This window comes from Chelonoidis abingdonii, chromosome 7, assembly GCF_003597395.2.
Source record: "Chelonoidis abingdonii isolate Lonesome George chromosome 7, CheloAbing_2.0, whole genome shotgun sequence".
NCBI lineage: Eukaryota > Metazoa > Chordata > Testudines > Testudinidae > Chelonoidis > Chelonoidis abingdonii.
The window spans coordinates 31,030,510-31,044,665 of NC_133775.1; the positions used below are offsets into that span (position 1 = coordinate 31,030,510).

The 14,156-nt window shown below is 42.7% G+C and overlaps 1 protein-coding gene across 4 annotated transcripts in view; it reads right to left on the bottom strand.

The window, feature by feature from the left end:
* Positions 1 to 13,026, bottom strand: part of ODF2L (outer dense fiber of sperm tails 2 like) — a 49,420-nt gene extending 36,394 nt beyond the window's left edge. For 3 of the 4 annotated variants that reach the window (XM_032779274.2, XM_032779276.2, XM_032779271.2), the window contains exons 1-8: positions 12,920 to 13,026; positions 12,164 to 12,262; positions 6,839 to 6,982; positions 5,858 to 6,021; positions 4,960 to 5,077; positions 3,664 to 3,795; positions 2,067 to 2,129; positions 599 to 670 (exon numbers count right to left, since the gene is read on the bottom strand). In XM_032779274.2, the coding sequence (XP_032635165.1) occupies positions 599 to 670; positions 2,067 to 2,129; positions 3,664 to 3,795; positions 4,960 to 5,077; positions 5,858 to 6,021; positions 6,839 to 6,982; positions 12,164 to 12,250 (780 nt within the window). In that variant the 5' untranslated portion in view covers positions 12,251 to 12,262; positions 12,920 to 13,026. The remainder of the gene's footprint in view (positions 1 to 598; positions 671 to 2,066; positions 2,130 to 3,663; positions 3,796 to 4,959; positions 5,078 to 5,857; positions 6,022 to 6,838; positions 6,983 to 12,163; positions 12,263 to 12,919) is intronic. The other variant, XM_032779275.2, reaches the window with a different exon arrangement.
* Positions 13,027 to 14,156: the final 1,130 nt, after the last annotated feature.

Here is a 14,156-nt window from a genome sequence, read left to right on the forward strand (position 1 = left end):
CAATTCCCGGCCAATGGAAACTGCGGAGCCGGTGCTCAGGGCAGGAGCAGCACACAGAGTCCCCATGGCTGCCCCTATGCCTAGGAGCCAGAGGGATATGTTGCTGCTTCCTGGGAGCTGTGCAGAGCCAGGTAGGAAGCCTGCCAGATCCGCATCAACTGGACTTTTAATGGCCCGGTCAGCAGCGCTGATCAGAGCTGCCAGGGTCCCTTTTCGACCAGGTGTTCTGGTTGAAAACCAGACACTTGGCAACCCTACCTCTCCACCTTATGCATTCATGTAACATTAGCCTAAACCGAACCTTAAATGAGAAATGACAGTCAGGTCCAAATCAACCTCCCCCTCCGGAGCCATCCCTCACATTGACCATTGGAAGGGCTGGGGTAAGGATGGTTCACAATCCAAAAAAACATCTGGAGTCAAACTTCCTAGTACGGGTCCACCTCTGTGAGAAATACTGGTCCACAGGAATAGCTTTTCATATAATGTTTGAAATTAAATATTATCCTTTCTCACAATTTGAAAAATCAGGAGTTTTGTAGGTAAGAATTTAGCACACTGAGATAAAACATCCATTCTGAGGGGGAAACTGACTTACTTTTTCCTGTTGAAGCTGAGAAGAAAGCTCTACAATATGTTTCTCTGTTTCAAGCGTTCCTTTTCTGAGACCCTTCATGAAGGAAAATTAACACAAAATGAAAAGGTCTCAATATGCACATTTTGGGCTACATTTTCATATCAGTGCACCCAAACTGCACATGTAAAAGGGATACTTTATTAGGGTAACTGAGCTCTCATTTCCAGTGGCATAAACATTTCAAGATGATGCCCCTCTCCCAGACTGGTAGTGTTCCATAAGCAGCCCTTGTACTGACACCTATAGTTCAGATTGCCTTAATTACTGAGTATCAGACATCCTGGGTTTTGGGGGAGGGGAGTGGGAGAACAGGACAGACAGCTCTTTTTAATCTGATAGCATTCCAATTGCAATGTAGTCAATTTCTGCCCAGATTAGGAATAAAGTGACTTGTGTTATATTTTTTGGCCTTGGACAAGTTATTGCCACCACCTTGGGCCTCAATTTACCCCATTTATAAAATGAGGATAATAATACATGCTACCTGAGATATTTAGCACTGTATCATGCTTTTCAGCTTAGCATCTTTTATTCCTTCTCAGTACTGGGGTAAATTGCACTTCAACTTCCAATTACTTTGTTTTAAAATTATTAACAAAAAAAATACTGGTGGAATTTTACAATTCTTTGTAATACTTAAGTTGCACCAAAATGGTTAAAACTTCTCATCATTGCTTTCATGGAGTTAACTGTCTGGATTCATCTTCTGAAGATTTAGGTAGTTGGATACCATATTGCCCTTTATTTTCTCACTTGTGGCAAATGGCATATTTGGGGGAATGATTTGGAGGGTTTACAAACTTTTAGTTCCATCTGCTTTCTCAAAACTGTGTAGCCTGATTACGATAGTTAACGTCTGGGCAGGAATGTGACCTCTTGATGGAATGGAAACATTACATAAACTATAACAAAAAATGGTAATTTTGGGGGGCAACCAATTCACAGCTTTTCCCTCCCTTACATTGCCTATCAATTTATGTCAGAATAAAAAGGCAATGCACTTGAATAACCACAACATTACAGCAAAAGTAACATCTGGTCTTAGAGAATAGAGCTAGACATTCTTCTCAGTTATACCATTGTAAATAAGTAGCATTTCCATTAAAGTTACTCTGGAATTACACTGGTAAACATCAGAAACTGGCCCATGCTGTATATCAGATCATGTACAGCACATTAACTCTGTGTAATAAGCGTGACACCATAATCCTGAAAAATATCGCTGGTCAAACGAGTAAGGAAGAAACAAAATGATGGAAATTGGGTGGAAGACAGACAAAATACACATACGTGTAGTGTAAGCAGAAAGACCAAGCAGTCTTCCTGATCCTAGGCCTGGCAGTTGCCTAGTGGAATTGTATGAGACTGGGATTTCACTGTTTTGGCATGCCTTGATAGAGTAAGGAGCCAGAAAATGTAATTTACTTACATCATTTTCAGTTTCACTTTCAGTTAACTTCTGCATCAAAAGATCAATTTGTTTACTGCTTATCTGCAAGTTCAAAATAGAAAAAACAACCAATTAATTATTTTACGGTATATGGAATTTATGGATTCAGTGTACTCGGAATGGAGACTGAAATACCAACAGCAAGGAGATATTTACTTTGACATGCATGATTATTTACAATTGGTGGGAAATATCTTAAGAGATTCTGTTCATTCTATGCGCGGAGTTTATGAGTAGGGGAAAATAAACCAAGATTAATTCTATATGTAACACTGATTAATTTTTAAATGGAAGCACTTACATACCATGCTTATTTAATTTTCCTTGTTCAAATAGTAGCCTAAAGGTCAAGTGTGTATTCCATTCATCTATTTTAAAGACAAAGTGAAGCATTTCCTTAAATGTTTCTGAAAATATTGTTTGATGGTAGCTAAGATTATCTCCAGACCCCAAAGTCTTATATCCCATAATATTAAGTTCTATCACAAATATAAACAAACTTGGAATGGCAAAACCATTTATGTAGCCATAACTATCACACAATCATCAATTACATAATTTGGCAGACAAAGTTGTCCTTAATTTATCAATCAGTCTTTTTACCCTAATTGACAGAACTTCCAGTTAAGTAAATCCCAAACTTCATAACTTCCGAGAATGGGCTCACTGACTTCCAAGGAAGTTTCGATAACTCAGCATGTCATAGGACCAGGCCCAATATGAATATTGAATTATAGGAAGGAGATCACCAACAAATTGGGTGTCAAACTACAGAGGGATCGGAAAGCAGGGAAAAGCAAATGAGAGCTGCATTCTCAGCACTGATATTTGCAGAGTGCACTCTGCTGGATATTAGAAGCATGACGTACTCTGGCTCATCAATGAGAGGGAAGCCTTACAGAGCATTCTGAACAGAGCCACAGCACATGTGTACAATGTCCACTTTAGGAATTCACTGCTTATGTATGTTTGGTTTTGTTTGAATACAAACACCTGTGAATTGCAGGCATTCAGACACAAAGAGATAATCACACCATTATTGTAACATAATGCTCTCTACATTTCTTCACTTTTCTTCTTTCTCTGCCTCCCTATTATTTATTAATTGTCATTTTCTATTTGTTTGTCTTTTCCTTTTTAAACTTCCTCTCCTTCCTTGATTATTCTATACACATAGGCTCCAGAAAAAAGAAGAAAATGTCTTCTCTCATCTGATTTTTATTACAAAACTTAATATATCTTTTTGAAGTCAAGCAATTCCTATTCTGTCTTATTCAGCAAATATGATTAAGCTTAAAGACTAACATATACATGAAAGGGATGTATGGTTATTGTATGATATTTACAATTCTATACAAGCATAACATAGTATAGATTTCTCAAAACAAGTTAAACTTCCCACACAACCCGGGATTGATTTGGACAATAAAGAATATTTGAAATATTAGAATTTTGCATTTTCTGTTACTGGCTATTTCTTTCTTTGAAAACACTACCTTAAAAGATCAGGAAAACATAATAAAATGTGTTCATGCTCACTGTTAAACCACCCTAAGATTGCTTTCGGTCATCTTACTTCTTTATGCTCTGTTGTTCTAAGTAGGTGTAGTAACAATCTTTTTATGTGTTTGAGAGCCTCTAGTTCCTTTATCAGTAAATCCTCTTGTTTAGAAATCTTCATCATATCTGATGCAGAAAGGTTACACACCTGATAAAATATTAAGCCACAAACAAATATACTGTAAGTGTACTACAATATTTCCCCAAAATAGCACAATTACTACTATTAAAATTTAGCTTTAAAATATAGAAACCATAAAACTATTTTTTTAAGTACACTGCAAAATATCATAATGAATATGCAAAATACTATTTAGATTAGGATTTAAACATTTTGGTATGAAATACTACACAATTCAATATTCACTCTTCAAAGTTTGTAACAGAGAGATCAGACATATGCTCTAATCTGTTTTAACTTTTTTGCTGACAAAAGGCTCAATTTTCCTCTCTCAAGGGAAAATCCATTTAAATCAAACTAATTATGCTGCTCTAAAAATAACAAAGGCCAATCAGGTAGCAGACCTTTTAGTAAGTACTATCACTTAAGTTATTTCATCCCGATTTGCACATATGTATTCATGTTCTTCTATCTGTAGCTGGAGAAAAATTGAAGTACTATTGGAAACGTTAACTCTGTGGTACAGAAAAGTGTGAATTCCCAATGGAAATTCTTAAACAAATTAGTCATGAGGAAATGCAAAAAATCAAAATATCTTGACTCCTAGAATAATATTTGTTTTGTTTTATAAACTTAAATAGTAATAATGTATTTGTACTCAACAGGTTAAGGACATAAAAAACCTCATTTGAAAATATCTTTTAAAATCACAGTAAAAAAAAGTATCTATTGTACAATATTGTGTATAAACAGGGTTACAGTTGGAGAAGAAGATACAAATCTACTCAAGTTCTGCTCACAAACCCACAATACACAAGTAGCTATATGCTTCCGCTAAAATGATCAGCAGTGAAATAGCTCAGAATGTTGACTTTTAAACTGACAATATTAGGGTTCAGAATTAACATTCATGTGAGATGAAAAACATACGGCCCTATCAAAGCTCTTATTTAAATATATATGTCTGCACTTAGATATCACATCAGTCAACATTTAGAGTGTTTTTATAATCAACCATATGAGTTAGACATTTAAGGTTTTTTACAATAAATGTTTAATTCTGCAGAAATGAGTGGAGCAAAAAAAAAAAAGACCATACATATCCCATATCCCAAAACACTAACCCAGTTAGAGTTCTGAGGGTAAATATGTACACAAACTTTTGTATAGTATTAAAATACAGAAACTTACATTTGTTATTCCAGCAATAGTGACTTTAAATGAAGGCAAAAACATTTCTGTTGAACTGATTGCCATCTCTGCTTCAAGAAGCTTTTCCTGTAATGTGGCAATTTCATGTTCTTTCAACCTATTCACAAGAGGAACTTAACAGAAATCAAATTGCACTAACTATACATGTTTAATATATATAAATATAAATAAACTTTTCCATTTCACAAATATTTATTAACCAAAGGCAGAATTTTCTCAAGTTTTCTCTGAGTAAGAACCTCAGAATTTGGTCTACAGTGTTCCCTTAATATGCAGGCTACAACTCCTTTTCAACTGCATATCATAAATTATTTACGTTGAACACTTACGGAAACACTTTCTTGCTGCTGCATTCTATGTCCTCTAAAGACAATGGAAGTAAGAACTTTGGGATTTACCCTACTTTAAAAAAAAATGTGTAAAGCAAAGTTTATTTTAAGTGTTACCAGTAACTCCTTGGTTGACTGTACCATGAACTTTTAAAAGGCAAATGTACTTTTCATGAATTAGGCTGTTTGCTTTTTGCATTTCACTCAGCCAGGGGAATGAAAATAGACTAAATAATCTCACTTGCAGGGTCTCATGAACTAGTACAACATGCAGCAATGTTTGGGTTGCAAACACAAGCAGGGTAGGACTTTCAAAAAGTTCCCTATTATAAGGTGAAATTAATCTCTATTCTGAGGACCTATATAAGCCCTTATGTTGTCTAAACAGAAAGCCTTAAATGAATCCTCTGTCCAGGCTTGAACTGCACCCAGAGAAGATAAATATTTATGTTTTGAACACATTGTGTGGATTTGAAGAGCTAAAGAAGCACAAAGACTGTTTGTCTCATGAAATTCTGTAATTGTATTTTTCCCAGTCTGAAGCATACCATCTCATTTCACTTTCACTCAGGTTCTGTTCTAGGAAGTTTTCCCGTGATCTGCTTTTGAACTGGGGTGACAGTTCTTTCAGCTTGGTCTGATGTTTATCCATAACTTTGGTAAATGAACTCCAATTCTGCATCAAGGGTTCTTCCTCCATGCACGCTGAAAACTTACAAACATTTTATTTCAGTCTTTATCTTCTCCCCAACTATTTCAAGACATATTTTCTACCTATAACAACTAAAGCTTAATCAAAAGATTCTCTATCACAAGATAACAAACCAGAAGATGGGGCCAGAATTATTTCAGAAGGGTATTTCAAATGTCCATCATCCCTTTTATTATAGGAAATAGATTGGAATTAAAAGACAGTACCAATTTTCTCCCCAATAACCTATTTCTCTCCATAATTTTTCTTTAGTCTTTACGTAAGAAGTCTCGTCCAATGCTGTAAAACAGCCAACAGTGGATGTTATACCCTGAAGATCAAGCATATTACCATTACAGTGAGAAAAATGGAAGTCCAGAATCCAGTTTGTTTATTTGTATAAATGGGCAAAAAACAGGATGTTTCTGATGATAGTTATCATAGCAACAAATTTAGCATTAAGGCCATATAGTTTAATTATTAGCTTCTTAAAAATGTATAGAAAACAATCCAGCTGGGATTTCTAAAGGAGCCTAAGAAAGTTAGGCAACCAAATCTTATTTAATTTCAAAGGAGAATTGTATGCTTAACTCCCTGATGATCCTTTGAAAGTCCCACCCCACAGGAATTTGCAGCTGGTCAGGAATTAAGTAGAATTTTCTTTATGCTTTCGCACACATCATTCTATGAATTCCTTCCAATTTAGCAGGAAATTATTTAATGTAAGGGAGATAAGAACAAATATGCAAATATCTCTAACGCCAACAGGAGTGCAAGAAAGGATTCAGAATGTCAGCCTCATACTGATACTATTTTTAGGTCTTCCACAATTCCCTACTTGGTCTGCTTCTTCACTTAGATCAGTAAAATATTTTCCAAGTTGGTTGACTTTTCTGATTCTAAAATAATCTTCACAGGACTGAATCAATGAACAGAGTTTTGCTGCTTCTCCAGGTGTAATAGGTAGTGCATGTCTTGTTCCCTACAACAACAATATTGAGAATTATGTAACAATTGGGACCACTCACTGCTAGGCTTGCTATCCTTACCTGCCACCTGAGCCCTAAGAGATATCTCAAGATAAAACAACTTATGTTCTTTATTAAGTAGAAATACTCAAGAAAAAAATTTCAGGACGAACTAAATCAAGGGTCAGCATCCTTTCAGAAGTTGTGTACCGAGTCTTCATTTATTCACTTTAATTTAAGGTTTTGCTTGCCAGTAACGCATTTAACATTTTTAAAGGGTCTCTTTCTATAAGTCTGTAATATATAACTAAACTATCGTTGTATGTAAAGTAAATAAGGTTTTTAAAATGTTTTAGAAGCTTCATTTAAAATTAAATTGAAATGCAGAGCCCTCCGCACTGGAGGCCAGGATCCGGGCAGTGTGAATGCCACTGAAAATCAGCTCATGTGCCGCCTTTGGCACGCATGCCATAGGTTGCCTACCCCTGAACTAAATCACCATTTTTATAATTATTTCCATCATTACTAAAGGCCCTACTCTGTGACGTAACAGAAGGTGAGAATTGAGAAAACTAAGAATTTAGCATAACACTCTCTTAAGAACTAGACAATAACATCACACTTATTTACATCTCGTCATAATGTGAAATTTTACACTTAACTTCTATTTTTTCCATTTTCATTTCTTTGTTTTTCCACAGGTTTACATTTCATAGGGGAATTCAATCTGAATGACATATGCTGGACAGGGCCGGCTCCAGGACCCAGCACGCCAAGCGTGTGCTTGGGGTGCCATGCCACGGGGGGTGCTCTGCTGGTTGCTGGCAGGCGGCTCCAGTGGACCTCCCGCAGGCATGCCTGCGGAGGGTCCGCTGGTCCCACGGCTCTAGTGGACCTCCCGCAGGCGTCCCTGCAGAGGGTCCGCTGGTCCCGCGGCTCTGGTGGAGCATCCGCAGGCACGCCTGCGGGAGGTCCACCGGAGCCGCGGGTCCGGTGAGCAGCAGAGCGCCTCCCGGGCAGTGAAATGGCTAGAGCTGGCCCTGATGCTGGAAGTCTTATGCTGCTATTACGAAAACATCCTCTGAATGTCTAGAAGTTATAGGGCTGGTCTACACTACGGGGTAAAATTGATTTTAGATACGCAATTTCCGCTACGTGAATAACGTAGCTGAAATCGAATATCTAAAATCGATTTACTCACCCGTCCTCACCGCGCGGGATTGATGTCCGCGGCTCGCCATGTCGATTCTGGAACTCCGTTGGGGTTGGTGGAGTTCCGGAATCGATATAAGCACGCTCAGGGATCGATATATCCAGTCTAGATTAGACGCGATATATCAATCCCCGAGCAATCGATTTTAACGCGCCGATACGGCGCGTAGTCTAGACGTGGCCATAGAGGACAATTTTTTAATTCCCGAAGTGTTACACACAGCACAGGGGAATTCTATAAAATACCTCATCTTGACAGGAGGAATTGATTGCAGAATTAAAATGAGTGTTTCCAAAGGTGCAAGTGATTGTGACTTGATTACATTTGTTGCATACAAAGACAACCATAGTGATTTAAAAAGGCCAATTATACAAAGCTGAAAACAATTATGAGCCAAATCAATGGAGAGAAAGAATTTACAAGGGAAAATATTAAGGATAATTGGTAGTTGTTTAAAAACATTTTACTAGATGCCAAAAAAAGGTACAATCCCAAAACTGAGAAGGCTATACTACTTAAAAAACAACCTGGTTTAGAGGAGAGGCGATATACAAAATGTATTTATATAAAAAATGAGGTGCAGTAGCTAAGTGGTTAAAGCACAGCAATCCTGGAGGTTGTGGGTTGGAGTCTTGATTGATCTTACATTGAAAGGCTGTCTCCAGTTCACCAACATAGGGTTAGAGAAGATACAGGTGTAGCAGGGCGGTCACCCCGCTCTGGCTCAGAAGGGGTTAAAAGCCAGCTGTTGGGGATGGCTGAGGCTGAGAGTCAATCCGAGAAGGCTGGGAGGCAGCCAATCAGAGCCAGGCTGGACCCTATAAAAGGGCTGCAGGGCCAGAAGGCTGCCAGTCTCTCTCCAGCCTTGAAGAGGGAAAGACTGCCTGCAAGCAGAAGGGGTACCATGCACAGAGCAGTGCTAGGAAAAGCAGGAGTTGAGGAGCTCCAGCCTGGCCAACTCCCAGACTGAGGCTTTACTTCCAAGGCCTGAGAAGGTACTGGGGCTGTGGGGAGCAGCCAGGGAAGGAAGAGGCAACTGATCTAACCCCCTTGCCGATGATGAGCGGCCACTTCAGACTGCAGTTTTCCCCTGAGGGAAGGGTCTAGATGAGGACTGGCAGTAGGTCACTGAGGCAAGGTGAGTTTAGGGGATTGGGGTTCCCTGGGGAGGGGAGGACCCCAAGTGTGGGGGCCACTGTTTTGGGGCAGTACCCAGAAGGGGTACTGTGGGCCAGGAGGGACGTGGGGCCTGAAGTATAGTGGTTGAGATTGATAATAAAAAGACAAGAAGAGATAACAGAAAGTGTTCTGAGGCTGGATGAGTTAATTCCCAGACTGACCAGCAAGAGGTGCTGTGGCGGTGAGTGCATGCCATGCTACCAAATGCATTTGGACATGATGCTAGCCACATTACCCCCTTGTATAATGTTGGCTATGGAAAATGGCACACCTTAAAGACATCACTGCTAAAGTTCCCAGATGACAAAGATTTGGGGAGTTAAAAAATGAAGAGTTCATGTCACTGATACAGAGATCTGGATAAACTGGAAAACAATATACATTTCAATGTAGCCAAATGTAAAGTCATATCTAGGAACCAAGAACGCAGGCCATACTTAAAGGACGGGAGACTCTTGGGAGTCTCCCAGTGTAGCAATGTACCCCAAAAAGGCTAATGCGAACTCTGGATGTAAAAATGAGAATATCAAGTAGGAGAACAGAGAGGTTATTTTACCTCTGTATTTGGCACTGGTGCAACTGACTACTACTGAAATATTGAGTCCAGTTCTAGTGTCCACAATTCAAGAAGGAGGTTGGTAAAATGGAGATGACTCCGAGAAGAACCACAAGGATGATGAAAGGACTGGAAAACTTGCCTTTTAGTGAAAGACATAAGGAGCTATTTAGCTTATCAAAGGGAAGATTAAGTGACTTAATAGGTCTGTTAGGTACCTATATGAGGAACAGAAATTTTGATATTAGAAGGCTTCTCTTTCTAGCAGATGAAAGTATAACAAGATCCAATGGCAGGAAGTTGAAACTAGACAAAATTTAGACTAGAAATAAGGTGCAAATTATTATGAGTGAGGGTAATTAACCATTCGAACAACTCATCAAAGGCTGTGGCAAATTCTCAATCACTGTTACTATTTTAATCTGGATGGGATGTTTTTCTAAAAGATCTCATACTCAATGAATCTATAACAGTTCCAGTCTGAAGTTTTAATAAAGAATCATAATTGCAAACTGATGATGCAAGTTAAAGGGTGCTTAGTTGCAGGAGGAGTAGAATTTTGCTAGAGTGATATAAATATGTACAGCAAAACAGTAACAAAATTAAAATTCATAATCATTTAATGACGCCAGTTAACCAAATACTAATTTAAGTTGCCCCAGTTTCAGTCGTAAGAGTGAATTAAGTCTCCATTGGTTCTACAACTTATTCTTGCAAATTTACTTGTATGTAAACTTGTTAAGTACAAATATTGATACAGAGGCTTAATACATTACATTCCATGTGTGTTGAATGCAAATAATTTTCATATGTTCTCAAGTTAAAATTGATACAAAAATATTTTTGCTATATTTACACATTGCACAACTAAGCACAAAAATCTGACTGAGATTAGACAAATACCTTCTATGCAGCATCTTGGTTAGCATAGCATTTAGTTTATCCTAGTTCATCCAGAGCCAGAGAAGCACAAAATAGAATTTATCCATTTTTTCAGAACGTAATTTTTAGAGGTAGCCTTTAAATAGGATATGGGATCCCTCCTACTCAGGGCGGCTCCAGGCACCAGCACACCAAGCGCATGCCTGGGGGGGGGGGGGTAAGCCACTGGGGGGCGCTCTGCCGGTCGCCGTGAGGGCAGCAGGCAGGTTGCCTTTGGTGGCATGCCTGCAGAGAGTCCACTGGTCCCGCGGCTTCGGTGGACCTCCCGCAGGCATGCCACCAAATCCGCGGAACCGGGGACCTCCCACAGGCAAGCTGCTGAAAGCAGCCTGCCTGCCATTCTTGGGGCAGCAAAATACCTAGATCCGCCCCAGCTCCTACCTTGTATCAAACGTGCATGAATCTTCTTTTAAGAACTTAACTTCTTAGTAAATATGTAGTGTATTCATACACTTTTATAAACAAACGCAGAAGTCTTCCACATAATATCCTCTATTCTAACCCCATTTTTCTCTTCTTCTCCTCTGAATTTATTTCCTAGTGGCTTGAGATGTGACCAAGCAGCTTCCAATGAACACTTGTCTAAGAGCAGGTCTACATTACCACTTAAGTCAATCTAAGATATGTCGCTCCAGAATATGAAAAGGCAGCCTCTGAGTGACGCAAGTTTTGCACTGTTCACACTGGTGCTATGTCGGTGGGAGACACGTTCCCACCATAGCTTCTGCTTCTTGCAGAGGTGGAGTAATTATACCAAGAGGAAAGCACACTCTGCCAGCATAGTGTCTCTTCACTAGGTGTGCTACAGCGGTGCAGCTGCGCCAATGTAGCCCTGTAATGTAGATTTGCCCTAACTCACTTAATGAATTATCCTACACATGTCCTTATTAGCATTGCACTCCATTCCTAAACAGCAAGAGTAGACTCTTCAAAAGTGCCTAGGGGATTAGATACATGGGTCCCATTGATTTTTCAAGGGAAATAGGGCACAGAACTCCCTCATACCCTTTTGAAAATCAAACCCAAATGCATCCCTTCTTCCTACAGTCTACAGATTGGAAGCAAAAATGAAGTTTGACTTGAATTCAAAGTCTAATCAATAACAAAGTGCATAGATTACTCTCCTTGTAGGAAATGCTCACACATCAGTAACACATTAGCAGAGCCGTCCCTTGGGTAGAGCAAATCGGTGCGACCGCTCCGGGCCCCGCGCGATTGGTCCTGGAAGAGACTAATCCGTCACTTCTGCCCCGGGCTCCACACCCCACTAGTGACGGCCCTGAAAATTAGTATAAATTGACTTACCTCAGCAACATCAGGCAAAGACAACTTTTTTTGAACATGCAACTCTGATAGAATATCATTATTCTGTGTGTGCACAGATGACAACATTCTGTCTTAATTCTGCAAAAAGATTAAAAGTTGATATAAAAGCATCTATCTACATTGCCATCATTGTAACAAAAATAATAGAAAAGCAAGCTGGTCAAGGCAAATTAGTTAAAGGATCACTGATGCCTCAGTTCAGTCAAATATAAAACCCAACAAAAAGCAGGATAAACAAAACAAGAATGAGGCTTCCAAATGCCCCAGAGTGAAATTCCTGGCCAGAGCCAATACTTAATAAGCATGAGTTGCAAGGATACTTAGTTAGCACGTGCTGTTTACATGGCCCCGACCACTCGCACATTCACTGCACAAAAGTTAAATAACCCCCCAAAACTGAGGGCTGCTGACTGTAACTGACATGGGAGGGAGGGAGCGAGGGAGGCCCGATTGGATGCAAGATCTCCCACCCGAGACACAGCAGCCGACGCCGTGAGTGTAAGGGGCCGGGAAAGGGGCGGCACTACACCGGCGGTCCAGGTCACCCCCAAGCAGCTCCCCTCGCGCCGGGCAGGGCCCAGGCACCTTCCCCCAGCGCTGTCCTGCCGCTACCGGCCAGGACCCTGAGCCGCCAGGCAGCGCCGCGGGCTTTGCTCCGCCCCCAAGCAAGAGAGGGGCGCCCCCCGCCCAGGCCCTCCCGGTGCGCTGCCCCGCCGGGTTCCCTGGAGACGTTACCAGCCTCCCTCCAGGGCCGTCCCGCTCCTTCTCGTCCCGCTCCCCGGCGGGAAGAGAGAGCCGCAGCCGCTTCCTTAGCAACCTGTAGCCGCCCGCCGCTTCCCTCGCCCGGCGCTCAGGGGCGGAGCCCGCTGCCATGGGGGGCCGAGCGGTGCCGGGGTGACGGCAGGCAGAGCAGCCCTCCTCTTTGGCAGCTAGATGCGGTTTCCGTCACGCGAACGTGACCATGTTGGCTACTGCTGAGGACTGGCTACTGCCTGGTGCAGGAGTTGGTGTTATACCGGCCCGGGCAGCGGCTCCAGGCGGGATTTAACCCCCGCGCTGGGGAGAGACCAGAGGCACCTGCCGCCCCCCGCCCTGACCGGCCCGGGAAGAGCTCAGGGCGGCTCCCGCTCCCCGCCCGCCCCGAAACCACACGGGGCGGTTCTCACCCCACCGCGCCCCCCACGCGGCCAGCAGGGGCAGGGGGCGGCCGGCGGTTGCTGCTGGTGACCGTGAGAGCAGCGCCTTAGCCCCGCGGAGCCTGGTCCCGAGCGCCCCAGCCAGAGCCGGGCTTCGTCCTCCCGAGTCCCCGTCACCCACCGGGAGCAGGGCCAGTCACACACACGTGCAGGCTACACCCTCCTCCTCGCGTCCGCCCGTCACACACCGCTGCGGGCCAGCCCCGCCCGTCACACACACGTACAGCCTAGGGCCCCCCTCGTCCTCTTTTCACACACCGCTCCAGGCTAGGGCCCCTCTCATTCCGCCCCCCCCGGCACACACCGCTGCGGGCTAGGCGGCCCCCTCGTCCGCCCGTCACACACACGTACAGCCTAGGGCCCCCCCTCGTCCTCTTTTCACACACCGCTCCGGGCTAGGGCCCCCCCTAACCCCTTCCAGCACACACCACTCCAGGCTAGGGCCCCCCTCCTCTGCCCCTCACACACCGCTCCGGGCTAGGGCCCCCCTAACCCCTTCCAGCACACACCACTCCAGGCTAGGGCCCCCCTCCTCTGCCCCTCACACACCGCTCCGGGCTAGGGCCCCCCCTAACCCCTTCCAGCACACACCGCTCCGGGCTAGGGCCCCCCTCCTCTGCCCCTCACACGCTGCTCTGGGCTACGGCCCCCCTCAACCCCTCCCAGCACACACCGCTCCGGGCTAGGGCCTCCCTTGTCCCCCCAGCACACACCGCTCCGGGCTAGGGCCCCCCCTCAACCCCTCCCAGCAGACAACACTCCAGGCTAGGGCACCC